The 17,960-nt window shown below is 38.9% G+C and overlaps 3 protein-coding genes across 4 annotated transcripts; 1 reads left to right on the top strand and 2 right to left on the bottom strand.

Annotated features, from left to right (window-relative positions):
• Positions 1 to 482: 482 nt before the first annotated feature.
• Positions 483 to 7,748, bottom strand: slc26a6l1 (solute carrier family 26 member 6, like 1). 2 transcript variants are annotated; one of them, XM_085777297.1, is made up of 19 exons: positions 7,551 to 7,748; positions 7,236 to 7,375; positions 6,932 to 7,042; positions 6,680 to 6,858; positions 6,430 to 6,594; positions 5,520 to 5,672; positions 5,138 to 5,220; positions 4,902 to 5,049; positions 4,678 to 4,791; positions 4,154 to 4,231; positions 3,928 to 4,023; positions 2,941 to 3,047; positions 2,733 to 2,802; positions 2,558 to 2,650; positions 2,174 to 2,284; positions 1,567 to 1,989; positions 1,042 to 1,096; positions 817 to 962; positions 483 to 722 (listed from the first exon to the last, which is right to left on the bottom strand). In XM_085777297.1, exons 1-19 carry the CDS (start codon positions 7,688 to 7,690, stop codon positions 696 to 698), a joined length of 2,439 nt encoding a protein of 812 aa, XP_085633423.1. In that variant the 5' UTR covers positions 7,691 to 7,748; the 3' UTR covers positions 483 to 695. The 2 variants fall into 2 exon arrangements, with proteins under 2 accessions (XP_085633423.1, XP_085633424.1); XM_085777298.1 differs by having other exon boundaries at positions 817 to 851.
• An 830-nt stretch (positions 7,749 to 8,578) lies between these two features.
• Positions 8,579 to 13,347, top strand: kbtbd12 (kelch repeat and BTB (POZ) domain containing 12). The gene is made up of 6 exons (XM_085777296.1): positions 8,579 to 8,710; positions 9,793 to 10,956; positions 11,028 to 11,298; positions 11,479 to 11,629; positions 11,749 to 11,946; positions 12,049 to 13,347. The coding sequence occupies exons 2-6, from the start codon at positions 9,884 to 9,886 to the stop codon at positions 12,216 to 12,218; spliced, it is 1,863 nt and encodes a 620-aa protein (XP_085633422.1). The 5' UTR covers positions 8,579 to 8,710; positions 9,793 to 9,883; the 3' UTR covers positions 12,219 to 13,347.
• Positions 13,348 to 13,801: 454 nt separating this feature from the next.
• iho1 (interactor of HORMAD1 1) lies at positions 13,802 to 16,988 on the bottom strand. Its single transcript, XM_085777946.1, has 8 exons — positions 16,878 to 16,988; positions 16,651 to 16,716; positions 16,048 to 16,186; positions 15,452 to 15,588; positions 15,166 to 15,214; positions 14,987 to 15,071; positions 14,634 to 14,749; positions 13,802 to 14,542 (listed from the first exon to the last, which is right to left on the bottom strand). The coding sequence occupies exons 2-8, from the start codon at positions 16,701 to 16,703 to the stop codon at positions 13,802 to 13,804; spliced, it is 1,320 nt and encodes a 439-aa protein (XP_085634072.1). The 5' UTR covers positions 16,704 to 16,716; positions 16,878 to 16,988.
• Between the last annotated feature and the right edge of the window lie 972 nt (positions 16,989 to 17,960).

The following is a 17,960-nucleotide window of genomic DNA, read 5'->3' as shown; positions in this document are numbered from 1 at the left end:
CACTGTGACCAGTATGTAGAGCAAAAGATTTATTCAGGGAATGAGGTCACAGTGGGTTTATGCAACTGTAAAGAGATGCTTTTGGTAAAGTGTTGCTAGGATATTGTTATCCTGTTATTTTTTGACTAATTATTATTTCCCATTTTAGGAATGTTGCACTAGGAACTCTTTAAAGGAGTTGAGACAAAAAAAAAACATTCCTTTGCATGTGTTAGCTTCACAGGTTTTGCTGTTGCTATGAGCAAAAAATTGCACTTGAAGATTGAAATGGCTGCTGTGAACATTTCAATGTCCTACCTTGTTACTGCTGCCATTACCAAAAAAGGCTCACACGTTCTCAGTGTGATGCATGTTGCCTTGTTTTTGTTCCTTGAATTCATCCTTATTTTACACCAGATTCTTAGATTAAAATGCACAGTTGTTTGGATCTTTCATTGTATTCATTTATTATTCATTTAATTTATTATTGTAAGACTCTCCTTCATGGAATAAAGTTAAATTAAGCTTGTGTCACAATTCACTTAGTTGTCTCTTACATACCTTGAAGATAACATGTATAAATATCAATGTGAGTGATTTGTTTTGCAATTCACTCAGTGCATAAACTGATTTACAAATACAAGTTCTTAGCTTGTGTTATGTTCAGCTGATGGTTTTCCATAGTCTGGGCTGGATTTCCTGTTTGGCTTCAGTCCTCAAAGTTTTGTGCTGCTGTGCATGTCCTGAAATGAGAACAAATCGTGAGGTTAATTTGACATGATAAAACAGGTCCTTGTTACTGTAGTTACTTAACTGTCATCTGATGATCACACTCACCACTGATGGCTCACATCTGTTGAAGGAAGTTGCTCCTCGGTGGTTCAGACAATAGAGCACGGCATCATGAACGGAGGCAAAAAGATGTCTCTTAGTTATTGAATCGGAGAAGAATTCACCCAGCTCCAGCTGCTCCACCACAGAGGCTGAAGAACAGATAATGTGTATTACAAACATAATACAACCTTTTCATAACCTCAGTGAGGTGAGAAGGTCTGTACTTACCCTGACAACCAGCCATGTAGATATCCACATCAATCTCACTGAAGTCCTGGAAAACCTGTCAGTATAATAAATAGTTGTATTCTTCATCATCATCAAAAGTTACCAGTGCACCAAACTTTACATTGGGGCTGTCTATCTTGAAACAAAGGGTATCATAAAGGTGTCATAAGAGCGACATGACACAGTCATGAACGTGTCATAAACGTTATGTCAATGTCATAACGTTGTCATTAAGTGTCATTCGGTTAACCCTAACCCTAACCCTAAACCTGACCCTACAAAAACCGAATGACACTTAATGACAATGTTATGACATTGACATAATGTTTATGACACGTTAATGACTGTGTCATGTCGCTCTTATGACAGTGTCATGTCACTCTTATGACGATACCTTCAAGTAAAGTGTTACCAAATAAAGTCACACTTGCATCATTTAGTAAAGGGATTTGACACTGGGTGATGTGAAAGTAGGACGTGTTCACTTTAGTCATGTCTTATATTCTCTGTACCTTTACAACTTACATTTTTCATAGTCTTGATTGCCACTGTGTCAGTGAAGTTAGCTGTGGAGAAGTCAAGAATGATGGAGTGAATGTCCCAGGTCCACTTGCCCAGAGAACCCAGAGAAACTCTCTCCAGGTCCCGACTCAGTGTGTCCTCACTGCTGGAGCCCAGGGTGGTGGTGTCCCCATCTTGCAGTTCAGACATCCACCCTAAGCTTGTGCAGTCTGGATCTCCTCCTTTCAGGTATTCCCATCTACAGTGGCCGTCCGGTGCTCGGGGAGAGGTCGGAATGACAAACACTGTCCCGTTCTCTCGCTCGGTCCAGTCTTGTTCTTCATTGTCTGTCACGTCCCCATCTATGCATGTGTCCTTCCAGCCGGCCTCCTCCACAGAGAACACTGGTGCAGCAGACAGCTGTGTAGCTGCCTTCTGTGCTCGTCTCTGAGGAATAGTCAGAAAAAGAACATACAATAACATTAATGTAGACTGGTTTGTAGAATCACATTTTGATAAGAAGACTAAAGGGCCAAACAGCTGCAGAGAAGTTACTGTGGTCCTTCTAATGTGTTTGTGCTATAAATAATGAATGTCCCCTCAGTGATGTTGAGCATCTCCTCCATATTACCTCTCTCTTTGCCTGCCTCTTTGCTCGCCTCTCAGCTCTCCTTTCTCTACGTTTCTGTTTGGCCTCCTGCCTCCTCTTATAGATAATCATTTTACTGATGTCCAGCCCACTCTGAAGACAGGCAATGGAGAAAAACAAATCACCATTATGTAAAAATATAGCAAAAGGGACCAAGAGAAGGAAATGTATTTAATTCACTTACAGACAGAAAACCATTTTGATAATAAATCATTTCAGTCAACATACATTTTCCGGGTTCGCCCTGGAATTTTAAGTAACCACTTTGTACTGTTTTTTCTATGTTCTTACATTTTATGGACTAAATTATAAATTAATTAATAAAAAATAACAAAATGACTCAAAAATGAAAGTAATCCAACAAACCTTTTCTTTTAGGGCCTCGAGGTAGAGCTCAGCATTAGCAAAATATACAGTAGCAGAGGAGCGGAATATAGTAACACCTGGAATCTCTTTTGCCTGCCAAATAAAGAAACTCTCTTAGCTGGTGCTGCAGTCAGCATGAAAAATGTTGCATATAAGACTCTCCATTGTGTTTTACTTCTCTGTGTGTCTCTATATCCAAGTACAATTCTGTACCAGGAACATTTCCCAGAACAGAGTATGTTGGCCTAAGAAATGAATAAAAGAATAGATGAAATCTCATGATGTGTGCATTGTTTTATCTTATCCAGCAGATTTTGCAGCCAAATATTAGTGACTGATATTGAGACAGAAATACAGAATACTGAGATGCAGCTGAGACTTACAACTGAGTCCTGAAAATAACAGTAAGGACAGCAAACATGATTGATGCTGCAAGACCCAGATCCAGGTTGAGGAGCAGCGTTGACACCCAAGTGACCAACCACACCACCTGGGGAGACACCATGACATCACACATTGTTTAGCAGAACAATGGGTAACACTTTATTTGACGCCTATCTCTTTAACGCATTATAACCATACTTTTGAGTTATAATACAGTTATATCACTGTATAACTATAGTTATAAACACTCACAAATGATCGTAATGCTTTATAACAATAATTAAAACACACTATAAAGCATTTTATCATGACTTATAAGGTCAGGTATTATAATACGTTATAATTGTTAGTACCTTGCTGACAATGCCCACTTCGATAATGCATTATAAATATAGTTATGTGTTATAATTGGCTTATAAACGTGTATAACTATCATTGTAAACATTAATAAATTATCACAAGGCTTTTAACAATATGCATAACATAATTTTTAAGCATTTTATAATGGCTTATGAGGTCAAGTATTATAATAGAGTTATAATGCTCTATAATGTGTTATGCTTATTGTTATAAAACCTTATAATAATTTATGAGTGTTTATAATGATAGTTATACACATTTATAAGCCAATTATTAACACATTATAACTATATTTATAATGCATTATTGATTTGGGAATTGTCAGCGAGTTACTAACATAACATATTATATTACCTGACCTTATAAGTTATGATAAAATGCATTATGGTGTGTTATGATTATTGTTATAAAGCATTATGATCATTTATGAGTGTTTATAACTATAGTTATACAGTGCTATAACTGCATTATAACTCATTATAAGTATGGTTATAATGCATTATAGAGATAGGCGTCAAATAAAGTGTTACCGAACAATGATAAGGAAAATCACCTAGGCAGATTCTGTTACAGTCATTGCCAATCCCTTAAATTGCATAATAAACATAATGTAACTTCTTTCTCACCAGATCAATCTTGTTGCGCCTCCACAGTGTAACAATGTCAGAGTACTGCTTGAACATGCCCTTCAGATTTACAAAGACAATCACTGCGAGTACAGCCTAGAAAAGAGCACCCACACTTTAACATGATGCACTGTGCACCAAGAAAAGAAAAAAAATCTAATCAAATCACACAAAATCTATCATGTGTCGCAAACATTGTTTATTATCAGTGAACAGTTAGCAGAACCTTGGGCAGCTCCTGGAACAGTGGTCCAAGTTTCAGTATGGTCACCAACACAATTATACCCGAGGCCACTCCAGCCATCTGCAAGAGTTACACAAAGGTTGTTTGTTTGTGTTCAGCGGGCGTGATTACATCAGCAGAGATGAATTATGTAACGGTGCATATCTCTAACATTTAGTGGTAGCCTAGCAACTGTTATGTCTGGTGTTTAGTGTAGGAATTGATTTTGTGTGTTGTTTAGGCAGATCATAAACACATTTGGTGAATTGCTGTAAGGTAAATTGTTGCTTTCTTTGGGTTTTTAATTTCAACATGGGTCTTACATAAGGTGGTTATATTTGTTAGGTCAGGTTGTTGAGGCAAGCTTGTTATATCATTCCTTATGTAATTATTAAACATTATTTCAGTTTATCAATTGTCGTTAAGTATGTCTTATTCACAACATATTTACAGTACAACTATTGCACAATATTTGCACTGTAAAATGATGTGGACTGATAGGTACTTGTAATGAATCGTTCACTCACTTGTGTTTTTCCCCCTGTGGTCTCTTGGATGAGACTTCGAGACATTGAAGGGCAGACAGAGTAGCACTGAAAGAAGCCTCCCACTACATTACTGAGACCCAGTGCCACCAGCTCCTGCAGCAGAGTGATGACAGAGACAGAAAATGCAGAGAAAGAATTACCAACCGTGAAAAGGATGGGAACAGCAAAAGTTAATGAGGGATCAAATGTGAATTCTAGCTCACCTGGTTACTGTCCACCTTGTATCCATGTTTCAGAGCAAATGTTTTTCCAAGAGAAATTGAAATAGCATATCCAACAATAGCCAGTGCAAAAGCATCACCGATAACATGTTGAAAAATGCTCCCATCTGGGACACTGGGAGGACTTAAACTGGTGCAGAGAGGACGAGAGGGTCAATTAGCACTTAACACGACACATATGTAATTAACAGAAGTATAACTTCAGTACAAATGCTTACCCACAAGGAATTTCTCCCACAACTGAAATAGTGTAGTTGCTGTTCAAGTAGGCATAGTTTGATATCAGTGTTACGCCCACAATCTAAAGAATCACAGACAACACGTAGAACATACACAAACATTCACAAAAATCCAAATTTCACAAACACTTCAAACCTTTAATCATTAAAAATCTGGTAAATCATATTGTGTGGACCTAATTATTAACCATCTAATTTTTGCTGTGAAGTGCAAAAATAAAGAGACCCTGACACTGCTGCTGACTCAGCTGCTTGGTCCCACTGCTTTTTAGTGCTGCAACAGCAGCATTAACACAGAGCACTGAGCACAGAGGTGAAAACACAAAGTGAGTCCAGAGAGTGTGTCCTCGTGTCAACTGACTGTGATGAGCTCCACTGGGATAGGAACTGGCAGCTTTGGACTGAGGAAGGAGTTGAGTTCCTTTGCTGCAATTAGGAACACCATAGACACGGCACTGACCACGAGGGTGGGAAGATGAGTCTGTGGCAGCAGGGAGCAAACATCCACAAGAGTCTGAAAATAAAGACACAACAGCAAGTCAGTTCAGCCATTCATAAAAACAATCATGCTTTGCTATCCATAATGTTTCTCACCTTGTTGATTTATTCTTATGATATTTTGTACACTTACAATAAATAATCGTTATTACAAAATCAATCAGCAGTCAGTTCAGTAGACTAAGGTCTCTTGTGTGACATCATTAGGTTACAATAGTGAACTATTTCACTATATTCTAATTCTTTGAGAATTTGGTTTTCATTAAATGTAAGCCATAATCGTTACAATTAAAAGAAATAAGGACATTAAAGACTTTCAGTCTGTGTAATGAATCTATATAATATATGGGTTTCACTATTCGAACTTAACTACTGAAATAAATTAACTTTTACATGATATTCTCATTTATTGAGATGCATCATGCACCTGTCTTGTATATTTCTCTCATTGCATCTGTGAATGAAAATGTTCTCAAATATGAAGTGATGATCCATAAGAAATGTAAACAGACTTTGATAAATTAAAGTTGGTAGGATAAATGAAAGACTAATGTTTGGAGAATTAGAATAAGTGTGTGCAAAGGGCTTCAAAAACTAGGATTGCTAAAGCACTTGCGGCCCTTTCTGACATTATGTAGTAAACTTCTTACCTAGTGGAGATATTGCACTTGGATGTTGCAGTTTAACAATTAGATTTTTATCACATTAAACTGCTAATGCAATCAGATCAGTATTGTGGTATCAACAAAAACAAAATACCTGTCAGTACTCACATACACCAGTGACAGCGGACCACTAAACCGTGTGGGTGAGACGCCAAAAATGTACTTCAGTTGGGCCACCACAGCGTGGGCTGCAGCAGCTGTTGTATAAGCCCGTACCAGAGGCTCAGACAAGTACGTTCCCACAAATCCAAACTTTACCAAACCCAATACCACCTATACAAACAACCATGAATGCATACGTAAGTTTGGCAGCTATACCAACAAACATTATTAGTCTTGCGGGATGTTGTTATCATACCTGAATAAGTCCTCCTAAGACGGTAGTAGCAGCCGCCACCTGTACTCTGTATGAGTCCCGGGCAGTTATGTTCACCTCTCCTGATGTGATGTTTGTCCCATTTGTTATGAGAAAACATGTATCTGGAGCAAGTCTTTCTGTCACACTGCCTACCATGATGCTGAGCACAGTGAATGTACCTGGACATAATAAAAGAAAAAACATTATTAAAGGTAATGATGGACATTTTACAATGACAGGCCCTCTACTTACCTATGGATATGTGACGTGATGTTCCAAAAAAGAAGTAGATTAAAGCTGGATAAAGAGACGTGTAGAGCCCAAACACAGGTGGTAAGGAAGCCAACAATGCGTACGCCATACCTGTGGAAACAGGAGTGAACACAAACATTTGATGCTGAGCTATTTTCTTGAAAAATGTAATATTCTCCGAAAGGACAGTGAATGCTTTCACAAAAGCCTAAGTTGTGCATGACAAAAAGGTCTCTGCAATATCCCTTATCTCGTTTCTTAAATTTTGATTATATTTACTTGACCATGACCGACCATGTCATACCTTGAGGCAGGTGAATTATACCCACACTGATACCAGCAATTAGGTCTGGCATGCCATAATCCCAAACTGAGTACTTGGGCAGCCAGTATAATACTGGAAAAGTGCTCAACACACTTCTTTTGAGCTTGGGTACCGTACATCTGTAAGGGATTTAAAGAAGACAGAATCACAAGTTAAAGTCTTAACATTGATGGATATCTTAAAGTCTAAATTTACTAAAGATGGGTCATCCTTGACAAGAAGATGAGAGCCTCTGCATCAACAGTATGTCATACAGTGAGAATGAAATTCACAAAATCATGAAATATACATTACCTTAAAGACTGTTTAAGCCATTCAGTTTGAGAGGGGTGAGTGTCAGAGTGTGTTTTTCTCTGTGTTACCTCTTCCAGTCTCTGCTCATCCAGCACTTCCCTCTCCACTCTGTACCTCCCAAACCTGCGTGTGGAGTCCATTGTACTGAAACTGACTTTTGTTAACTACAAACTGTTCCCCACGAGAAGATGCTTCAGTGCTTATGTCACTAGACCAACTGAATCTGAATATATACACATCATTTTGTAGAATTATTAACTATAGTCAGGATGTTGTGGGCAGAGCTTCTTAATGATTACAACAGGTGACCGGAAGACACCAATGATTGTGTGGTTTTGAAGAGGAAAAAGATTACGTGTACGGAATTCCAAATTATGTTTGACAGGTTTATTTCCATCCTTTCCGTTTTTCCATTTTCTAGCAAAAGAAAACCTAATGGACCACAAAATGTCAGCTTCTTGGTCAAGTGAGCAAGACAAATGGGTTTGTCAGCTTAACAGTTTTTTTGGTGTCTTGGGAACTCACCAGTGATTTGTTAATATCAAAGTCAAGTAAAAATAAAAGTTAGATACTGTATACATTTCCTAACCCTATTTGTTGTACACAGTCATCTCAAGAATATAGATGTTAAAGAGCAAACATAACCGATAAGGTCTGACTATCAGAACATGTGGGCAAACCATATACTGGGCCTTTAAGAGGGGTGCCGTCATGAAATCTGAAGCTCAGCTGCCTGATTCATTTCAGTCATACCAGGGCTGCATGCACGTGACTCAGGAAAAAAAAAACTGCAACAAAGTATTGTCCAAAACAAAGTACAATAACATGTATAACAGTGGAATTATGAATGTCAAAATATGTCAGTATTTTTCACACTCGCTACTTTAAAACCTACACAGTCCAGATCACTAGGACCTTTTTGACCCAGTTACTGTTTGTCACAACACAACACTGTCTATTTTTGGGTTAATGGCTCAGAGGGCCATGGCAGTGAAGGGGGTACATATCTTTTCCTCTCGCAATTGCTCAGACACTCAGTAACCCCACTGACTGACACAGTCAGCAACGTCAACAATACTTGCAGCCTGATGAAAAACATGGATATTTATGGGTCTTGTTAGACAAAAGACAACAGCAGACAGGAGGCACTGGTGACTTTGGTAAGTCTTCTTTATAAGAGGTCTGTGTATTGCATGATAAAGTCAGATATGGTAATTTGTAAGAGAGCACATGCTATAGACCAGTGGTTCTCAACTGGTGGGTCAGGACCCAAAAGTGGGTCGCGGAGCCATTCTGGATGGGTCGCGGACAGCTGGTCAAAAAAGTAAATAATATTTAATGCACATTACATCTGATGTTGGACATGTGTTTTATTTCGAAAAATAACTTATTTTGAAAGGCACACGAGACACGTGAACACATGCAGTTGTAATGCTCCTCAGTTTCTTATTATTTGCTCCATTTGCTCTGAATGCAAAGCTATCAGTTTCTTATTAATGTGGCCTGAATGCAGTGAAAATACCTTGTTTTGTGGGTCTTTATTTTGTGCAATTTGATATTTATTCACTTTTGTGAATATGCTCTGAATGCAAAGATGCATTAGAAGTCAAATATATCATTTTGTTGGTCTCCATTTTGTGCAGTTTGATATTTTTTATTCACTTCTGTACATGCAGTTGTCATGGTCCTCCTCAGTTTCATTCATGTGCCCTGAAATGCACTTTGCTCAATAAAGAGCAAAATGAGTTTTTAAAGGCTTTAAAAAAAAATTCTTGGTTTGAATTCTATAAAAGTGGGTCGCGACTTAATAACCATGGGAAAATGTGGAGCCCAGAGTGAGACTAGTTGAGAACCCCTGCTATAGACAATGGTCTCACTTTGCTAAATATATAAAGCTAATAAGGTTACAGTACATTAGAAAGTAAATTAGTAATTAGGCTGCTGAAATATATGTTCATTAAAGTTTATGTATATTTTATCTGATAATTTTTCATAAATGCCCTAATAATGCTTGGAAGTCATAATCTTAGGGCTAGAATGTTGTATGGGTTGTTTTTGGTAATCAAATAAAAATTGCTTCACACGTCATGTCAAGAGCATGTCAAGACCAAAATCATAAGAGTTGTTATGTTTAAACAGTTTAAGGACTACAAACAAATTACACATTTGTGTACACTTAAGGTTTGATTTGGTGCTGATGGCAGCTCATCTTTCTGATTATGTTTTCCTTTTTTTTCCCCAGACACAATCTCTGCAGTAGTTGTTTATAAGAGTTTAAAAACCTACAAACTTTGTGAATAGTTTTATCGTTACTCCGAAAAAGCTGAAATAAAATGGATCTGACAGCCAAACATGGGCTGGTGCTGCTCGAACAGCTGAAGAGGATGAGAGAGACAGAGCATCTGACAGATGTGGTACTGGTGGCTGAGGGCATCAGCTTTCCCTGTCACAGACTTATTCTATCCGCCTTCAGTCCTTACTTCCGTGTTATGTTCACATGTGGGCTTCGTGAGTGCAACAATAGAGAGATATTTCTGCGTGACACCCCTGCAGACAGTCTGGCTCTCCTCTTGAACTACATGTACTGCTCTGAGCTTCCCCTAACAAATGCAAATGTTCAAGGCATCTCCATTGCAGCTTTTCTCCTACAGATGGATGATGTCTTTGCTCGCTGTCAGCTGCACATGACTGAAAACATGGATGCCTCCAACTGCCTTGGTGTGTACTACTTTTGCCGTGACCTCGGTGCAGAGGATCTGGCTGACCGTGCTCAGCGCTTCTTGAGGCAGCACTTTGTCCAAGTCTGCCAGAATGAGGAGGTCCTGGAGCTGGAGGCTCATCAGCTCGGGAAGCTCCTAAGTTGTGATGACCTCAATGTTTCCAGAGAGGAGACCATCCTGGATGTGGTCCTTCGCTGGGTCAAACACAATCCTCTGCTGGATGGAGAGATTCGTATTCGGCATCTTCCAGAGCTCCTGAGGAAGGTCCGTTTGCCACTGATAAATCCGGACTATTTAAGTGAGGCAATGAAGAGAAACACAGCCCTGCTTGCCGATGCTGAGTGTTTAGAGATGATGAATGAAGCACTGGAAGCCACAGCCATGCATCCTTCAGCTGCACCACGTAAACTGAAACTGCGCTATGGCATGGAGACGACAGAAATGCTACTCTGCGTTGGTAACGACGGTGGAGGAATTCGGTCAAGATATGGGAACTACACTGAGCGCAGTTTTTGCTATGCCCCATCCACAGGCCGAACCTACTACATCACTTCGCCTCGCTATGGAGAAGCCCTGGGTTATGTGGGTAGTGGGCTTGTAACTGAGAGAAATGACATTATTGTTGCAGGAGAGACAGGTGTACGGCGAATGGCCCGACAGAAAGTCATGAATGTTGAGATTTACAGGTGAGATGAAACTGGAACAATTGCTTGCCCCACATACAGGGGATGGTACTGATCCTTGTCCTATTGTGCAGGTACAAAGTAGAGGCCCAGGGAAGCTGGGAGCGCCTGACTTCAGCAGAGTACCGTGATTCTTATGCCCTGGGGTCAGTAGGGGACACCTTGTACCTGCTGGGTGGGCAGATGAAGCTCAAGGACCAGTTTCTCATCACTAACTGTGTGGAGAGGTGGTCTCTGCAGGGCGGGCCCTGGCGGAGCGCAGCACCCCTGCCCATACCCTTGGCCTATCACAGCGTGGTCAGGATGAAAGATCGTCTTTATGTGATGGGTGGTCGAACCCCACAGGTGATGTCATAAAACCTACACACGTGCTTACATTTTAGGAATTATTCAGAACCCTTTAGCTCTTGTGTAATTAATAATATAATAACACATTTTATGATCAATCTTACAGTATAAATATCTGACTCATCTCTGATTGCACCTGATGTACTGTCACACCCTCCCTCCCCTTCAAACATCCAGTCATACAGGATGGATGATGAGCCTGACCGTCTTAGTAACCGCCTTCTGGAGTATGATCCAAATACAAACAAGTGGACAGAACTAGGTCCGATGAAGTACTCGAAGTATCGCTGCAGTGCTGTGGTACTTAATGGTGAAATTTATGTGATGGGTAAGACTCATTTGTTGCTCCTATTTTAGTACTAGTACATGCACAGATGCAGTGTTGTCAGGATTCTGCTGAATTATTTGGATTACACTGATTTTGGTAACACCTTTTTGCACCTATAGGAGGCATTGGTTGTGAAGGTGTTGACCGTGGGCAATCGCGTCACTGTCTCAATGCTGTGGAGATCTACAATGCAGATGGTGATTACTGGAGGGATGGCCCTCCCCTCCCGTGTGCTCAACTCTCACTGCACACCAACGCCTCTAATGCAGGAGCAGTGGGAGGCAAGATTTATGTGTGTGGATATTACAAAGGAGCAGGTAACGAAGCATAAGCATATGAAATATACCCATATAGAATGAAGATGTTGTTTTGAGTGAGTGTGACAGTAATACCCCTCTATACTTCCTCTTAACCCTCAGGTCGCCATGATGACATAACAAAGGACATTTTAGAGCTGGACCCTTGGGAGAACCGGTGGACAGTGGTGGCTCGTCGCGCTCTGATGCATGACAACTATGATGTCTGCTTGGTGGCAAATCTCAACCCAAAGGGACTCATGTCCCCACCTGCAGACTTAGTGAAACTGTGACACCCCTGTCAGATCAGATCAAAGTCTGTTTGGGAGAATTAGTGAAGCAAATTAAATATTAATTATTAATGCACTTATCGCTGGGCCAAAGGCATTAACTCTTTCAAGCAGAAAAGGTCTTAGTGCTCTGCATGAGAGAAGACCTGCAGTTAATGGTTTGCACATTCTTTAACAAGAATAGATAGAATGATCATTTGTAAATAGTCTTTTTGTTGCAACCACACACTCATACATATAAATATAACAGTATGTATGTATGTGTTTGTTGTAAATTGGCTTGTTATGTTATGTTATTTTAGGTTTGCTTTGGAAAAGCCCGGTCTAACTGTTTTTGTGCTAATAAACGAGCACTTTAGTGACATTATGGCATGGTTATGTTTTGAGCACAGAGACTATCCTTGTCCATTTATAATTTAAATGTGCACTTTTTTAGGTTTAGTTTTTAGGTTCACCTTGCTTACTTGAGTACTGCAGTCTTACACAACAGTTCTCAAAATCTATTTTCATGAAGGTTATAGTGTTTGTTTAGTTTGTTTTTAAGCCAAAGGAGTTTCAATAGTTCATACGCTATAATTATAACATAGCTACTGTGTGAAGACCTAAGTAATGGCTTGTCCTTGACTCCATTTTACCAGATTTGGGGAAATTGGATGATAATGGAGATATTGTACATGCAGGTTAGGTAAATTGGTGACTCTAAATTGCCCCTAGGTGTGAATGAGAGTGTGAATGGTTGTCTGTCTGTATTAGCCCTCCGATAGACTGGCAACCTGTCAGGCCAGGGTGTACCCTGCATTTCACCCTACTGTAAGTCAGCTGAGAGGCTCCAGCCTCCCCTCGACCCTCGTGCAGGATAAGCAGTATAGAAAATGAATGAATGAATAAACTGCATTTTGTGAGGCCCAGCTTGATATCATTGCCAAGTTTACAGATGTTCCTACGGGCTGTTACTGAGATATCGTTGAAGGCTGAAAATGATTTGTGAGGTCACAATGCCCTTGACCCTTGACCCAAATACATAATCATTTCATCAGCAATGGTCAAACAGATATATGTACAGACCATCTGAAAACAATATGCCTATGATATTGACTACTTGATCACCTATTACAAAATTCTGTCTTTAAAAGATCAAAATTCAGGAGTCACAGAAATTATAGGATACATTACCATTTATACCATCTGAAAGATTTTTTTACTTGTGTGCAAAACCTTTTTTTCAGAGTAAAGTCAGCAGTACATGTAATGCAGTTCATTTGAAAGCAATGGAGTTCATTTGAAAAGATCAGCAGAGTCACTTTACTGATGACTGTAATATCTGTAATGTCAGCACAGCAGAAAAAATTAACAAGATTAAACACTTTAAATATGTACATTTCTTTGTGGGTCACTCCTTTACTTACTTGTCATTAGTGACAGTGTAGCTTTTCCACTTATTGGTCAAAATGTATTTAATTCTTTGTAAAACTGAATGTACAACTAACAGAACATTGGTCAAAATTAATAAATATAATTATGAACATCTTTGGCCTATATTGCCCTAAAATTACAAACACTGAACTGTTCTGAATCCTACACATCATCTACAAGTCAAACCCAGAGGTGCAATCCATGTCAAACAGCTGCCAGAAACCATCAGGCTTGACTGGAGTGCTTGTCTTGGACTCAGCTGACATCTTGTCTAAGATGGATTCAATCCCTGTCATGCTCAGAGAGCTGCAGCTGTCTGGAGACCAGCAGGTCAGAGGGGTGATGAAGCTCTTCACAGGTTCACTGGATCTTTTCTCCCTGTTCAGTGGCTTCAGGCAGACTAGGTTAAGACCACCTTGGCCAGTTACATTGTTGCGCTCATGGTGAGGTGCTGAAACGTTTGAAACAAACATCTGTTTGTTACAGTTCATCAGAGGTTGAGTGTTTTCATCTGGCACATGACACCCTTTCCTCTGTGACGGCATCAGCCTCCTCCTGCACCTCCTGTGGCCTTTGAGAGTGAGTTTCTTCTTCCTGATGCTGCGGCTGGGCTCCTGAGAGCGAACTTTAACCTGCTTGGGCTCGTTGCATGATCTACACAGAACTGGTGTGCCTTCAAGATTTTTGTCCAGTAGAATGTCAGAGCTTGACTGTTCCACTGGTGATGTCTGGATGGCACTGTCCATCAGTCTCTGAGGACTGGCTTTGGCTGAATGCTCTGAGACCAAGGTAATGAGCAGTCCGAGGACCTCCTCAAGTATGTGGTGCTCTCTCTCCTGCTCTTCTCTCACACTCACAAGATTACTCTTAAAGCTTTGCAGATTTGAAGCAAGTTCTGCTGTAGTGTCTCCATTCTTTCAGATGAAAAGAGGAGCAATTGTCATCATCACCAATCAAGAAATACCAAAAATGTATTTTTGTCATTGCGAGTGACATGGGTTTCACCTTTTTCAGTTTTTCCTCCAGTGCTGTCATCACATCTTTTTGCAAATTCACTTTATTTTCCAAAGTCTCAAGCCTCTGGGATATGTCACTCTGAAGATCACTCAGATTATTTTGCACTGGGTTTGATCAATGAAAAAAATGCAATCAATAAACAAAGAAGCTTATGGAACCATATTGCACTTTTTACAAAATTGGATGTGATGAGTGAACCAGTGTTTTCTCACTGGACAAAGTGCACCATCTACTGGTGAAAGGAATTAGCTTGCTCACTGGCTTTTCAAAATTGGCTGCAACTATCATGTGTCCACACTATTGTAACTATAACTAAGACACCTCTTCTTTAGTAAACTTACATGTTGATGCAAAATTGTCAAATTTTTCAAGGGCAGCTTGACACACAGTCATATTTCTGTCTGCACCAGCAAGCAGTTGTTGGATCTGAAAATGTATTTTTATATTACTTTATACATTAAATTATCAAGAGAAAGAAGCTGTATGAGCTATATAAATGAAGAAATGCTTCATCACTTACGTTGTTGAGAGTTTCTCTAGTGTGTTGATATTCTTTGGCAAATATATTGCTGTAAAAGAAAGAAGACACATTGTTAAAAAAAAAAAATGTATGTAGTCTTTTCCATATCGTCTTTTTCAGTTTCTTTTCATCAAATTTTTAACTGTATACAAATAATTCCATTTATCTAAATGTGTTTATAAACAGTATGTATTATATATGCTGTGATGTGAAGCACTTTGGGATTTGTGTTTATATAAAATATACAAAGCTTTATATTGTGAATATTATGGACATTATGAAGAACCTGTCAATTTTTTCTTTGGCCTTTTTCCTGTCCTCGTCAAATTTCCCTAGTACTCCAAAACCTCTGGTTTTGTCCTTCAATTCCCCGAACAGGAGAGGCTTGGTTTGATAACTGTTTGAAAACTTTGGGTCACTCCCCTATACAGAGACAATTATACACAAAAAACACACATGTTAAGGTTGCATTTTCCCATTAAATGTTATGCGCTGAATTGTGAGTTTATCAGTATTAAAACATCTGAGCTTCAAAACAACAATAGCAACAACAAATTGTTGCATGTAGTACACACGCTAACAGATTTGCAAAATTACACACAATGGCCCAGAAAACAAAGACATTATAGGGATAAATCTGTAAAACATACATGGCAAAATCTCATAGGACAAATAGTCAAATTTAGGTTTGCATCATGTTAATGACAAACTTACTACAGAAACAAAAGTATGGCAACCCCCCTTACTAACATAACTCATTTACATAATTTTATTCTTACAGTAATACCCATGCCGATTTCTAGAGCTTTAGGCCTGTTACTCAGGTCACATGTCCTACAGTATACTGAGAATCACCTACAAGAAGAAGTGGATATATCTCACCTCTTGTGAACTTTGCAAAGAGGTTCTGGATGACAAACTCATCTCCTGAGATGCACTTAGTGAGTTTTCAGGCCAAAACTGAGACCCAGTGAAAAGCTGACTGTCTGTCAAGCTGTTGTAGCCACAGGTAGTTGGATTCCTGATGATTATTTTGTCCCCATAAGGTTGAATAAGTGAAGAAAACACAAACACATAATTTGTGCAAATATTTTGTAAATAAGCAAAATCTTGTTCCTTATGACTGCAGCTAACACTTATTTTATTATCTACTAATCTACCACGTATTTATACATTTATGTTGCCTATACAATATCAGATGAGTGTACTCCATGACAACACATAACAATCTCCCTCCAATTTCTTATTTTGACCTGCTCAACCTTCAGTCCAAAACCCAAACACAATTCTTTTATAGTCCTGCAGGATGAATCTAACAATTTTATAAGGCAGTAATCAAAATTAAATTAAACAACTGACTGATTATCAGTTTAGCTGGCAATTCATTATATGTTCATCAGCTAATTGAGTAAAATTATGTACTTATTACGTAACTCTAATACAGCACAGCAGTCATACTGTACAGTAAGTAAATAACTAGCCTACCTCTTCCCAGTTGGGATGCTCAGAATTTTTTTTATGTTCTTCAAATGATTCATTGTTTTTTGTTTCCTGTGTGAAAAGATAACATTTATCAGCCATTTTAGCCACATTTGTCTCATAATCAGCACCCGACAGACGTTATGAGGTCATGAAAATTAGCCTGGTTAGCACTGACCTGATACAGACAAGGCCTCGTCAGTAATTAGCACAGTCAACTTGAATTAAGTTACCATTAACAGTTAGGTCAGGAATTTTACCACACGTTGTCGTGTCAAAGCGTATCGTGTTAAATTTTGTCGTGTACAATGGTTAGCTTAGTTTAAATATATTTTTATATCAGAAACAGGCAGCTAGTAGCGATGGTTTAAATCTCCCGCCGTACGTCCTTCCAGAGCTGCATTCAGGTACCGTCGGAAAGTCCATGGGATAACCTCATAGTATCAAACCAAACGCCAAAAAAACATGAGAATTAATCTATTTCAGGAGGACATTGTAACTATTATTTATTTATTCGTGTGTTATACGGCTTTATTAACATTTCCGTCATTTGACGTTTGTATAAAGTACGAATCAATCAGTTTCTGATTGTCATTGAATGCATACCACACCTGTTGGTGGCATTTAGCGGAGATGTATGATAAGGACACATACCTATATATCGAGTCTGACTGGATTACTAAAAAGGGCAACCGCTGTGGGGCCTTCAAACAGGTTAATCCAGCTATTGTAGCTGTAATCTCAAACACCATGACTTTTTAAACACACCTGGTAAGGAAATTAATTCATCTGTCGTGGGGTGAAGTAAATCCAGTGACACTGTAGCTACCCTTATTTTTATAGTCTATATGGCTGTACCCTAGGCCTACTACATCCTTCCTTGGCAGTTCCTCAGCAATCACTGTGCTCCTCCTATTGTAGATGAAGTCTAGTATTGCAGGAGTATTATTTCTTATTTTTAGGACAATACAATATTTTGTATGTTTATTGAAAACAAGCAATAAGATCAATAGTACCTGCATAGTTAGCCATCTGGGCCAAAGAATATTAATATTCTTAATTTGAAACCCCAAACCTAACCCTTTTTAATTCAAGCCATTTTCATTCACATTGCAATGGCATTAATGTAGGAAACATAATTCAATGCCACTCTGTTGTGCATATTGTCATTGTCAACATGCCCATTTTCTCTACAGTTTTCTGATATTTTTGAGGTCCCAGAATATTGATATTCCTATATAATCTCAATCTCATATATTTTACATTAACATTATATATTTTTGACGAATTGAATAGTTGTTATCCTTGTATACAAT

This window comes from Trachurus japonicus, chromosome 5 (assembly GCF_045865225.1).
Source record: "Trachurus japonicus isolate A0001 chromosome 5, Traja_1.0".
Lineage (NCBI taxonomy): Eukaryota > Metazoa > Chordata > Actinopteri > Carangiformes > Carangidae > Trachurus > Trachurus japonicus.
This window is presented reverse-complemented; position numbering and strand designations above follow the sequence as displayed.

What these genes read in the sequence shown, in the direction of transcription:
- slc26a6l1 (XM_085777297.1), bottom strand. Translation starts at nt 7,690, where the DNA reads ATGGACTCCACACGCAGGTTTGGGAGGTACAGAGTGGAGAGGGAAGTG. An exon ending in TATAATTCACCTGCCTCAAG is followed by an intron (nt 7,043 to 7,235) that starts GTATGACATGGT and finishes CTGTTTCCACAG; the next exon opens with GTATGGCGTACGCATTGTTG. An exon ending in TCGAGGCCCTAAAAGAAAAG is followed by an intron (nt 2,285 to 2,557) that starts GTTTGTTGGATT and finishes GCCTGTCTTCAG; the next exon opens with AGTGGGCTGGACATCAGTAA.
- kbtbd12 (XM_085777296.1), top strand. Translation starts at nt 9,884, where the DNA reads ATGGATCTGACAGCCAAACATGGGCTGGTGCTGCTCGAACAGCTGAAG. An exon ending in TGGTGAAATTTATGTGATGG is followed by an intron (nt 11,630 to 11,748) that starts GTAAGACTCATT and finishes TTGCACCTATAG; the next exon opens with GAGGCATTGGTTGTGAAGGT. An exon ending in TGGATATTACAAAGGAGCAG is followed by an intron (nt 11,947 to 12,048) that starts GTAACGAAGCAT and finishes CTTAACCCTCAG; the next exon opens with GTCGCCATGATGACATAACA.
- iho1 (XM_085777946.1), bottom strand. Translation starts at nt 16,703, where the DNA reads ATGAATCATTTGAAGAACATAAAAAAAATTCTGAGCATCCCAACTGGG. An exon ending in TGACAATTTTGCATCAACAT is followed by an intron (nt 14,750 to 14,986) that starts GTAAGTTTACTA and finishes GATCAAACCCAG; the next exon opens with TGCAAAATAATCTGAGTGAT. An exon ending in TGGAGGAAAAACTGAAAAAG is followed by an intron (nt 14,543 to 14,633) that starts GTGAAACCCATG and finishes TTCATCTGAAAG; the next exon opens with AATGGAGACACTACAGCAGA.